This window comes from Falco naumanni, chromosome 18, assembly GCF_017639655.2.
Source record: "Falco naumanni isolate bFalNau1 chromosome 18, bFalNau1.pat, whole genome shotgun sequence".
In the NCBI taxonomy this organism is placed as follows: domain Eukaryota; kingdom Metazoa; phylum Chordata; class Aves; order Falconiformes; family Falconidae; genus Falco; species Falco naumanni.
In genome coordinates, this window is record NC_054071.1 from 4,329,282 (window position 1) to 4,342,117 (window position 12,836).

At 46.8% G+C, this 12,836-nt stretch overlaps 1 protein-coding gene across 3 annotated transcripts in view; it reads right to left on the minus strand.

Moving 5' to 3' along the window:
• CDK12 (cyclin dependent kinase 12) overlaps nt 1–12,771 on the minus strand; it is a 28,657-nt gene extending 15,886 nt beyond the window's left edge. For 2 of the 3 annotated variants that reach the window (XM_040617374.1, XM_040617373.1), the window contains exons 1-3: nt 11,246–12,771; nt 4,224–5,108; nt 65–241 (exon numbers count right to left, since the gene is read on the minus strand). In XM_040617374.1, coding sequence (XP_040473308.1) covers nt 65–241; nt 4,224–5,108; nt 11,246–12,297 — 2,114 coding nt within the window. In that variant the 5' untranslated portion in view covers nt 12,298–12,771. The remainder of the gene's footprint in view (nt 1–64; nt 242–4,223; nt 5,109–11,245) is intronic. The other variant, XM_040617375.1, reaches the window with a different exon arrangement.
• Between the last annotated feature and the right edge of the window lie 65 nt (nt 12,772–12,836).

Consider the following 12,836-nt stretch of genomic DNA (forward strand, 5'->3'; position numbering starts at 1 on the left):
AACTTAAAAAAGCTGGAAAAAGAAAAAAAAAAAAGAAAGAAAGAAAGAAGAAAATCAGCCTTACTTTGGTCTCTTTTTGAACGGTTGCTGAGGTGGTGTGGCTGCCTTTGGTTCCGGGGAGTCAGGAGGAGATGGATCCCCTCCAGGGAGCTCTGGAGGGAGCGGGAGGTCCGTGAGTAAGTGTCGTGGTCTCTGCTCTCTATCTTTCTTCACAGGTTTTGGAGGAAGAATCTCTTTTGGACTAAACTCCGAAAAGTTAATACAATACAAAAGTCAGACTTAACAGCCAATTAGCAAACAAAAAAAGCCTACTGTAGGACAACAGCTCTCTATCTGAGAACCCCAAGTTAAGAGCCCAAGTTTAACTGCCAAAATTAACCAAGTATAAAGCAAAACAGCCTTAAGTTTTACAATGATAATACACCAGGAGAGAAAAGTGTTCAGCTTGAATGCACTGGCTTCAAATGAACACATAACTCTGCAACTAGAACTTGCTCAATTTGCACAAATAAGTAGTTATATTCTGAGTTTCCTGTAAGACAGTTCAGGTTGTCAGCCAGCACCTACTTTCCGACCCTTACTTCCTCTATTTAGTCCATTTATCATAATGAAACTAAACGCATGACTTGTTAAGGACCACTATAAATATGAACGCAGAACTAAATCTCTTTACGTAAGTAACTTTTAGCTACTTAGCAAGGACTGAAACATAGCTCTGACTTGTGGATATTCCTGAGAATCCAAAAGTTGACTTTTGTTTTGAAAATCAAATCACCAATGGCATCAGAAGCTTGGTCTAAACTGGCAAGAGTCTCATAAACAGAGCCTGACTTGTCTTACATATGCAGCAGGGAGAATTCCTAGGTCTGAATAGCCAGGAATTCTTCTCCACGCAAATCTCCATGTCACCAGGAAAAGAAAAAGATTAAGAGATGCGAACAACGTTCCCAGGTCTGTTTTTAGGGCAGCCAGCAGGAGGTTTGCTGTTTGTCAGCATCACCAGGTCTAACGCTTAGCACAGAGAGCTCCATATAAATGAACTGATGGAAGTAGGTCATTTTCCCAATTTTTTTTATTGGACACCGCCTAATCTGCACAACAATCTCTTGTGAAATATAGGTAAGAAACAAGCGAGACAAAAAAAAGGAGACTATGCTGGCAGTGAGCTCTGACATCTGTAAAAGATGGGGGAAAACAATCTTATTCCACTGCTAAGCAGCCACGGAACTAATTGCACGTCACAGCTGCCTAGAGCTCTGGAGGAAAGCGCTTGCTGACAGGTGCTATCACCAGCGGTACATATCCTGGAAATACCAGAAGGGAGAGAGCTGTACGGGCTGAAGCTCACTCCCCATTAATTGCTGATTCTTAATGTGCAGAGCAATGCCCAGCTGGGTCACTTCACCAAGGCAGAATCCGTGCTAAAGCTCCGAAGAGGTTCCTCCAAGCAAGACCTGGACAGCCAGGACCTACAGCCACACGTGGGAGGCAGGAGACTTTGCTCCAACTGAGCGGATCAGCCAGGTTTGGCTTTCTTTACAGCTTTCATGTGTGTTTGAAGCATTGATCTAGTGTCCAGCTCTTACAGATTCAACGTTCACAGCAATAAAAATAAAAAAAAAAAAAAAGCAAAAAAAGCAGTTTCTGTGACTGTTTCATCCACTTCTATTTGGCAATTCATTTGTTCCTGACAGTATTTTAAATATTTCATATATACACTAAGCTTGGGCTCTAGTGACCCTGACAAAATGATTCAGCCTTCTTCCAGACACATATAAAAAAAAAACTTATTTGCAAGGCTTTCTTGGGAAGGGCAAAGGTGGGTTTGTAGGTTTAACCTGAAGATGCCCAGCCTTTCACCAAATCCCTTCTCCCTTGTACCAAACAGTTAACCATTTTCTTGCCAACACAGTTATCTGTGCTTAGTATGGCCACTTATGTATTTATTTGCATGTCATTAATAGTGCTACTAGAAGGTTATTGTAACTTCAATTACCTCCAGAAGGTCTGGACATTTCACCAGGCCTTTCTTTCAAAGTGAGAAAGCCAAACAGACCTTTCGGAGTCACCCAAGCAGAAAAACGACAAAGTGCGAACGCCATGTGCCGAACAAAGGCTCCTAGAAGCTACCTCCCTTCTCCCCCTCCCCTAAAATCGCAGAAATGCCATCAGCCAGATCTGCATTTTTCACTAGGTTAGTGCTGTGTACAGGCAACCACGTGTTCCCAGGGTCCTAAGCAATCTACGTGACTTCTGAGTGTAACAAACACGTAAAAAAGTTTGTATCACTTGCTTCTAAACAGCTTTTTTCCTCTCCTCACTGCTACACCTCCTGCTAGGTGAAGCGACCCACGGTGCACCTCGACTGCTGTGAAGTCTGAAAGCATTATAGACAGATGATAAATCTTGAGGGTTCAGAAGCATCAAGAAAGGTTAAAGAGTCTCTAATTGAATGAGGCATGTTTTGTACTTGGACACTTCAAAGCACATCTCCAAATCCTGTGCCTACCATGGTCTCAGAGCTGGAACTTTCTCCCAGTCTCAGCCCATGAAAACAGAAATCTACCTAGAAAGATGTTGATCATGAACACAAAGGCAGTTGATTAAGAGTGAGCTTCAGCACTCAAGTCAGTGCCACATGCAACTGCCACTAGACCCAGCAAAATGAAGCGGGATTTCCCATTCTTTTATTGGGAAAAAGTCACTATAAACCCATTCGCTAAGCTTAGCAACCAGCTGCATTATCGCCCACGCTCCTAAATTCATAGTGATGGCAGAGAGAAAACACTTTTACAAAACTAAGCCACACCTGGGTGGTAAAAAAGAGCTCTAGGTGTGAGTGGCCAGAGAAATAAAACACAGTATTTGCAAGACAGTTTCTGTGTTTGGAAATAAAGCAATACAGCAGCAAAATCTTGCTTAGACTGGCATCTGAGCTGGGAAAAACCTGGAGCCTGCTAAAGCTACTGCTCATCACAGATACATTTAAACTAAACAGGTGTTTGTTGAACAACATTACACAGCTTAGGAAGGGCAACAAACACGCACAAGCCCAACTTTTATGTTGATCACAGTGACAACATAACCCTAATTTACATCGACACCAGGACAAACCATGAAAATCAATTCAACAAATCAGAACACGTAACTGATTTGAATGCTCACTTCAACCACAGGGTCGTTATATCGTCATAACTATCGTGTAACATACTATTCAATAAAACCCACGCTTTACTAACCAATAAGATTTCAACCATCGCTAAAGATGTACTAGGTAAGATACAGAAGTTGTTGGGGAACTACAGGCTAAGCAGATCAAGTATAAAAAAAAAGATTTATCAGTGATGACCTGACATTAACAGTGCTACAACATACTAACAGCTAAAAAAAAAAGGGGGAGTGGGTGGGGTGGCGAGGGGGCAGATTTGGTTTTCTTCTCTTCCTCCCCAAAAAAGAAAACCCTCGCAGGAAGGTTTTTCAGACCAGTTCATATTAGAAGCCAAGACCATCACTGGCCAAGACCCAGAGCAGCGAGAGCTACAACTACAGGACAGAATTAACGTCACATGCTTTGATTAGAAATACTAGAAAACAAAGTTGAAGTAGGTGCAGTTTCACTCTTTCATGTCTAAACTCTTTCAAACAAACATTACCTACTTCTTAAGTAATACGAATTGTATTACTTAACAATTACTTAAGTTAATCCAACACCATTTTTTACATGCGGGCACTGCCTGCATGTTCTATGGCTTTGGAACACAAATAGCTCTGCTTTGTGTTCTTTTATCAGAATTGTTAAGCTCTTCCCTGTTACTTAAGTGAAGGTTTTGGAGGAATGAAAAAAAAGAAAAAAATTCAAAATAGGCCTATGCAAATGGCTGCAATGCAAAAGGGTGCATAAATCCCGATCCATGTTTCATTACCATAATAAATATGAACAAAGAGTGATGTGAAACCTTCACTAATCAACATTAGAACAGCAGCCGCAGCTCTCTTTCTCACTGAGATAAGATGTAACTACCTACACAGGATCATAAAAGTCTCCACATACACCTGACAAGGGCAAAACCACAAATGGCTGTGCAATAAGGCACTTACACCAGCAGCATAGTCTTCACCGTACTCTGCAGGATAAGCTAGTAACTGTCAAACTAACCAAAAGAATCTGTTTATTTCAATGTTTGGCTTTGAAATGCAAACAGGATGCTCTTGTGTGACCTTACCTATCCAAGTCATCTTCCCCAACTAAAATAGGGGGGAGCGGAAGCGGAGGCAATGTTGAAGTTTTCAGGTGTGGGATAGCAGCCGTCACAGACACTTGTGTTTTTGTAGCGACTTGGACAGAGGACTGAGAGTTCACCTGAGAGGATAAAGTAGACGTCCTTGGGTGGGAAGAAGATGGCAAAGACGTTGGGGCTGAAGTAGGGACCTGAACGGGAGTCGGTTGGGATGGTGGCAAAGGTGGAACAGCAGGTGATGGAGGCAAAGGTGGCAACGGCGGAGCTGGAGGCGGTGGCGTGGTTGTCGGCAGAGGTGGTGGAGGTGATTTTATTGAGGGTAGTGGGGGTGGAATCTCCTTCTCTGCTGTGTCTGTCTCTTTCGGAGATAGGAGGTCCTCTACCACTGCTACAGGCTTCAAGTCTTTTGTTCCCGTCTGTTTTGACTCTCTAACTGGAACAGGGTGTTTCCTCTCAGAGTTCTCCTCTGCCTTGATTTTTGTTGTCTCTGCAGGGGCTTTAGTCTCTGCATTCGTATACAGTAAATTAACTAATTCCGTATCTGAAGATGATTTTTCAGACTTAGCAGTTTTGACGACCTTTTTAGATTCTGTTCCGGGCTCCTTCAGTTCAGCTAAGCTGTTCTCCTTTCTAGACAGGAAAACAGGTGAGCCCTTCGCCTCCTTGCCATCCACCTTGGCTGCAGCTGCTGCCGCCGCCGCTCGCTCCTTTTTCTTCCTGCTGAGTTCTGCCCCGAGACTGGAGTTCAGCGGGAGCCTTGTCGGTGATATACTGGAATGGCGACTGCGTGACCCAGACCTCTGCTTTTTACTGTGAGATGATGAGTGTCTTGAATACCCAGGACTTCGGCTTCGGGACTTCACAGACTTCCTGCAGAGAGAAAGGGGAGAAGATAAACGAAACAAAGCATTTCTCGAGCTCTGAGCTACTCACCAACATCAACAGCTCTCTTTGAAAAGAATTCGAATCCATTATTTGTCAGCTAAGTTCAGAGAGTCCATAACACCTGTCAGGAAAAGACACTAAAGCTACTGAAAAGAGTTTATCGACTAAAGCAGTACAAATTTCAGGTCATCATCCAGCCTTCTCCCCGTGCCAGGACTACCCTGACAATCACACTGTTACCACAGAAACGAAGTATCAAGATGGGACAAGCCTCCAGGCAGAGGCGAGATCACAGATGCATCCACTAAACAGAAGACTTCAGTCGAGAGGTTGAGCTGGCAGTTTACAAATCTTCCACAATAATTATGCACAACTTTAAAGGAAACAACGGATAAAATATGACTAGCCCTCACGGGAATGCTGCCTCAGGAAACCTCTCACTTCAAGCTAAATTTTCCCTCTGTTGTTTTTTTTTTTACTATGATCAGAAATCAAATCTGCTATATTGCGATTCAGGAGAAGGGCGGGGGGAACAACCCAGGAATTTTAATTCTGTTTGAGGTATGTTCTGAAGGTCTCAGTCTTCCTCTGCAGTAAATGGGCTCTCAATTAGGTACATACGCAGAAATAAAAAACACACACAAAATCTGCGTTGTGATACAAGCAACAAGCAAGGCAGGAAACACCTCACGCCACTGGGGTACACCACGAGCACAGGGTGAAACTAGTCAGAAGACAGCAGTAACCAGAAGTTCAGTGGAGACCTATGTGGAAACAAGATAAAAAACCATAAAATGGAACTGGAAATTGGTGCTTCCAGTGTCCACGTCAAAACTACAGGCAAGACAGAACTGTTGCCTCCACTTTGGGAGGAACTAGGACGCCGCAGGTTAAGGGACACGATGCTTTAACTGTACACGTGGGCTCTGACAGGTTTAGAAGCTGCGTGAGCCAACAGGAAAACAAAACCCATTGGGATCAGACCCTGCAAACACTGTAATAGAAGCTATGCTTGAAGTTTATTTTTATTCTGTGATTTATTACTCAGAACATATCTGGTTTTGAAAATACGAAATTCTCTCAAAACCTAGCTCCACAGCAGATAGAAAAACCACCTCACTGCAAGCAGGTTTAAGCACAGTAGGTGCTGGCTCGCTTGTAATCGTGCTCGGAAGGTAATTAACAACAAGGTCTAAACTGTTTATAGCGCTACACAAATGTAACATTATCCTGAGACAACAAATGTCTGGAAAATAAACTAGAGAACCAAGACAGCCTAATGGGAAGTTCCTCACGGACACCAGCAGCACCTTCAGGGATGGACAGACCTCTGCCTGCACGGTGGCGGAGTTTCACACAACCCTCTTCCCCTGCTACTCCAAGCACAAGCACGCTGCCTTCTCCCTAGTAAGTACAACCCCAAACCTCGTGCTAACAGCGGTCAAAGAACACCTCAGCTGTAGGTAGCCCTTACCTTTAGACTTACAGAATAAATATACAACCAGGAGGAAAAAAAAATAAATTAAAACAAAAGGTGTCATCTGAAGCCACTCAACTATTTTCCTCTTTAACGCACTGCTCTGTAATGGGAACGCCGCTTCAGGGTCATCTCTTTTTCCAAGGTTTCTCCTTAATGAATTAACGGTCTCGGACACAGTCTACCCTTTGGATAGCAGTTCACCTGCCACATCCCAGTGCAACACTGCCAGGAGCTGAAAAAGCAGTTCTGTTTTCACTGTGCTCAAAGACATTTGCAGGCTAAGGAAAACATTCCTAATGAATCCCGTAGGACCTAGTTTACTGCAACCACAAAGTTTTGGGGTTAGCATTCCCTATCGCTGTTCTTTCAGGATAGACTGTTTCAGGTGCTGCAATACCCTGTTTCCTGCTCCCTGTCTCACATCCTCCTGCAACAGTGACTCCAATACGACTGGTTGCAGAGCAACATTCTCAACAAAATTGCTTGGCAGATCTGATAGAAAGCAAATTTCTCCCAAAGTCCAATTTTAACCTCATTTTTAATAACGTTACATAGAAATGCAGCCACCAAAGACACCTGCGTAGAGACAAACAAGGGAAAGATAACTGCTGGGGGAAGTGGTGGGGTGCACGGACAGGACCCTCTTACGCAAGGGTTGCTGCAGAAGTTGCAGCAGCGCTTCCAAGAGCGGGGGGTGATCCCCTGCCTTCCATCAGCAAATACACCCGTCCTCTGTTCCACCAGGACTAAACCCACTTATTCCTTCCCCGTGGCCTTCTCCTCTCCACAGGCACCACTCACACCTTTTCTCTTCTGTTGCCTAATGATAATTACCTATAGTTGTTAGAGCGCTGTAGTTTCTTAAGCCCATTTTGCAGCTCAGTGTTTACAGCTTATTTGTTAGACCTGGAAAAGGCACCGCATCCAGCAGCTTGTCTGCTTTCCCAGCTCTATCAACACAAGCAGTAATAATCACTCTGCAACAAATATTACTTTGTATCATTAAACCATCAACAGCCCCACCACCACCACAGTGCTTGTGGAGGGGTGGCCTTCCACAGCAACACTTGCTTTTATCACTGTTGGATAACTCAAAAAAAAAAAAAAAAAGATGCAGTAAGACAGAAGATGCACAGGCTTCCTGAAGACTCTTCCATGCCCTGGAACAATCTTTTCATGCCTTTAGCAGCAGCCAGTTAGTTAGCACTTTCACCCTCCATGTGTGTTAAGGCAACACTCTCTAACTTACTCGCTTCGCTAAGATTATCGGGGGTGGGCGGGGGGCAGTTCGGTCTCACATGCAGTTCTTTTTCTGGATAGAAATGCTCCGGGCTTAAAAAACACCTTGTCGTCTCTCTAGCACAGGAAATTAGACATGTAAGATACTAACCATGACAACTGTGAATTAACATAAAGAAGTCAGAGACGATGGCTCATCTAGAAAATCCAAATAAAAAAAAGCATTACTCAATTAATTTAACTGATACGATCAGAAGATTAGAACGGTCTTTGGAGGAGGGAATGCTAGAACCCTCCAGACCTCCTCATGCTGAAAACGACCACAGCTAATAGCTATTAGTAGAGGTGACCCTGAATCAAGTTGGCAGAACAAAGCCCCACATCCACATACTTCCACATTATCCACTAGACAATCTCCTAGGACTGCCTACAGATATTTTTATTTTTATTGCCTACAGTATTTTATCTGCTCCAAGTCACACCAGATGTTAAGAGTACAGTGGGAACTAGTAACTGGGAAGCCTGACTGAGTGCCCCGTGTTCTAATTGCTCAGGAAACAAGCTCAAACAGAAGGCTAAAGTTTCTTATTTATGAATGCCCAACGACCTTTTGCCACGGCAAGAATCTGCGTAACAGTGGCCACTACTACAGCACGTGCACGCACTCACACTTAGCAGCTATACTTAGTACAGAGCACAACCCACCTTCAGCAAGCTGAAGGACTCTGGAATTTCTTCTTCTAGTTTTAGCTGCAACGACAACAGTTGCTACAAGGAATGGCAAGCCACATCTGTTATTTTCCCTGCTGACCAAATCATCCTCATTTCCTCCTAAATTGAAAGCAAGTTGTTTTGCACAGCCATTTGAAATGCAAACATTCTGTATATTCTCCAATCAGCACAGCACATTGATTCAGTTTCCTAACACTGTGTTTTAGACATGGGAGATTAAAGAAAACACAGAATGCGCTAAAAAAAACCCCACCCCAGAACACAAACTGGATCGTCGGTAGTGGAAATACTTCAGTGTCCCAGAAAAGCCTGTGTTACCTCCTCTGAAGAATTTAAGCCACAGTCAGATGCTCGCTGCCTAAGTGAGCGTGCCAGTTAAAGATGTTTTCTCTCCAAAAGTGTTCTGGCCCCTCCACAGGAGCCAACAGAAGAGGTCACGCCGTTGCTCCCCAGCTACTCCAGTGCAAAGTCAGCTGCTTCCATTTACACACTCATCTGCAGCAGATGAACCAAAGCTGGCAAGGAAGGCTCAGGCCAATCCACTCCTCCAGGTGAGCTCCTCCTGAACCGCCGTCAGCAGAGGGGCAGCCCCACCACGGGCTGCTGGAGCAGGCATTAGGCCATCAACTTCCACCGACTGCAAGCTCAGTGAAGCAAAACTAATGTATGAATTATAACTTACAGTTTGCCTAACATAGGTAAAATGCATTAAATCCCCCTCTGTCCCTTTACTAAAATCGCTTCAGATGGATGTTTTCTGAAGGTGTAATCCATGGCTTCTGTTCTGCTTTAAAAGAATATGTAACAGAGTAAATTATCTGCCCAGAAAAGAGAGAAGAGTAGCAGGTTATCAACTGAAGTCAGAGATTCAAAGAATTCAGTACAAGCTGAGCGTAAACAGTAAGTAACCTTTGGAATCTATTTTGGTTTGGGGTCCAGCATTTTGTCAGTGAGTCAAAGACGCCCTTAAAAAGTTTCTTATGCGAGTATGGAAGTTCAGGGAAGCAGCAAAGTCCCTCAAAGTTGCTCCCATAATTAAGATGAGGAAAATGTAACTGCTTGATCTCTCAAATCAGAAGTAACTAGCCATTTACAGAAAAAGTAAGCTTCTCCTGGGAAGTGGAGTAACCTGGGGGAAAAAAAACCCCACCTCTTAGTATACTGCTCCCATTTCCACACGGTTTCTCCCTGGTTAGAGCTGAACATGGACATTTAACAGGTGCCATAATACACAATTATATCATGAATTATACATACATTTTCTACTACTGTATTCTTACTCTTCCAAAAGTATTAGGAAATAACATGTAAGAGCAACGCCACCAGGGCAAAAAGGACTGAAGGGATGGAGAAGTAAAGCAGCAAGGACTATCCCTCAGAACCTCCCAGGTGTACGCAGAGAAAACAGGGCAGAGGAGAAACAGCCTGAAGGAAATTTTCACTATGTAAAATCACAGCAGAAATAAGTAGATTTTACGTAACAGCTTCCAGGGTGCTAAAACCAACACACCTCTCTCGCAGCAAGGACAAAGGCACTATTTCAAGCCCACTATGGAAGACGGTATTCCTGAAGTTAAGAGAAGAGCTCTAGCAACAAAGGCCAAATTCCAAAAGCCCCGCGTTCTTTGGGAACTGCTGATCGCATAAATGCGCTCTGGAGGCAGCCTCTTCGCACACAGCTCCTGTTTGGACCAGAGGATGCAGCACAGCTAACACAGCGCAGAGCATTTCTATAGTGATTACATTCCAGGTCACATCTTAATTGCCATGGAGCTACAACCAAAGCTCCCCAGCACCCATGGTGACAACTGGAAACTCACTTAACATAAACTGAAGCTAGAAAAGAAGAATCAACATTAGACTATGTATTCGTGCATGTAACAGGATGATTAACAAACAGCTGAAATAAAACACACAGAACTACCTTCAAATATTATTTGCCTTCTGTAGCAAGGTTACTGACTAAAGAAAAGAAAAAAAAAAAAGTATAGTTAAGCAAAAATACAGCTGGTTCCTACTTGCCCTTCCAGAATGCCCCCATTTCAGAATGGAAGCAAGAAACTCTAGTACTGATAAAAGAAAGTTTAGGCTATAAAGATGGAGTTTACGTGCGGTCATCTCTAATTCAAGGAAAAAAAAAAGAAAAGCTAAGTCAGTTCAGAAAGAGCAAGATACACTCAAAAGAGGTGAAAAAGCGTGATCAAGTCCCCACACATTGCAACCAGGTAGAAAGGCTTCCAGAAATAGTGAAAACATTCTCCCTGGCTGAACTGCTCACCAGGGAAGCACACCAGATCCCGCACCAGGAGCTCCGTTGGCTCCATCTCCCTTCAGAGCGCAACCCTCCCCACAAGCCCTGGCCCTCCTGCGGGGGCCACCTCCAGAGGTGGGTGTAATTTAATCCCAGGAGCTCATCCAGCCCTAGGCCTCTCTGCTGACAGCCAACATGGACGCTGCCTACCACCAGTCAGGGAGATGTTTTCCAGAGTGTGACCACCACTTTAAAGGTAACTGCCACGAACCCAACCAAAGGGATTTCCCACAAATCACTCTGCAGCCAATTTAGGCAGCTGGTGACCTGGGCCCCAGCAAGATGCGGAAGGGGGTTAACCCCTCCCATGGCCAGAGCCACCCCGACCACTTCCCCATTCCCCAGGGCAAGAGCACACACCTGGCAATGGGACTTCGGCTCACAGAGCGCTTGGTGGCAAAAGGGCTGCTGGAGCGCCGGCGGCCGTAAGGGCTGGGTGACCTTCCGCTGTACGACCCGCTGCCTCGCTCGTAGCTCGAGGAACGCCTCCTGTTATAGGGGCTTATGGACCTCTGCCGCCGGCTGTAAGGGCTGGGAGAGCGCGTGTTCGACTGGTAAGCCACGGGCTCCTTGTAGGGTGGGCTGATTGACTGTCGGCGCGAGGAGCCGCCGGGGCTCTTCCTGTAGGGATCGTAGTTACTGGATGTGTGAGAGCGGGGAGGGCTGAGGTCGTACTCCTGGATGTAGGAGGCTCCTGAGGGGCTGTCGTCCAATTTCGGGCTGTCAGACCATTTTCTGTGAGGACTTCTGGATTTCCGCTTCGGACTGTCAATTGTTTTGTAACTTTTTGGAGCATCCCTTTTCCGATGGCTTTTGCTGCGCTCTTTGTGGCTGGACTTGAGCTCTCGGTCCTTCCTGGATTTCTCCTTGTGCGCCTTGGCCGACCGAGACTCCTTGTTGCTACTCTTCGAGGACAGGGACTTGGGGTGCTCGTCGCTCTCAAGGAGTCTCTTGGAGGATCCCGATATTCTCTCCTTGGTGGACCCGGACCTGCTGGATGCCTCCAGGCTCTTTTCTAACTTCCTCTCTTTTTCTGCCTGTTTGCTCTTCATCAGCTCACGCACGCGCTTGTGCTGGTGGTGCCGGTGCTTCTGTATCCTCTCGCTCCTGTCGGCTTTCCTCTCCTCATTCTCCCTCCTGTCCAGCTTGAGGGCCACATCATCGGAGAAGGTATCCGAATCCGAACTGATATCATCGTACTCCACCAGCGGCTTGATCATCGCACCCAAGGGTGCCGCCGTCTCCTGGGCTGCCAGCGGTGACTCCTTGGAGTGCCTGGACTTATGCCTCTTGTGCCTGGAGGCCAGCCGGTGCCTCTCCTTGCTGTTTGAGCTGCCGCTGCCAGGCGCGTGCTGCAGGGACCCCCCGCCGCCCCCGTCCTTCTTGCCCCCATGTCTCTCCGGGTTTGGCATTCCTCCTCCACTGTGCTCGAGAGAGGGGAGGGGGGGAATCCTCCAAAACCCCCAAACTTCAAACTTGCTCAGCGCCCGCTCCTGGCACCATTCACGCCGGCCTCGGCCCTCCCTGCCGCCAACACCCCCTCCTACATGGGGAGCGGGGCAGGGAGCGCGGGCCCGCGGCGGCTGGAGGCCCCGCAGGAGGCGGAAGGGGAGCGGGGAGGGGGCGGGGGGGGCAGGAACCGGGAGGGGAGGGGGAAGGGCACCGGCCTCACCGCCTCATCCGAGGGGCCCAGGCCCGGAGGGCAGCGCCGCCGCGGGGGCGCCCCGGGAAGGCGGGGCCTGGGCCCGCGATCCCTCCCCACCCCCTCAGCACCGGGCTGCCGGGCCCCGAGCGGATCCCTCAGCCGGAAGGGCCCACCGGGCACCGCCGCCGCCCGCGCCCCCCCGGCCCGGCCCGGCCCGCCGCGCCCCGCCGCCGCCCCCCGCTCACTTCCCAAAGCGAAACGGCTCCGCGTCCAAGGGGGGCACCCGCCAACTCTCGCGAGAACCCG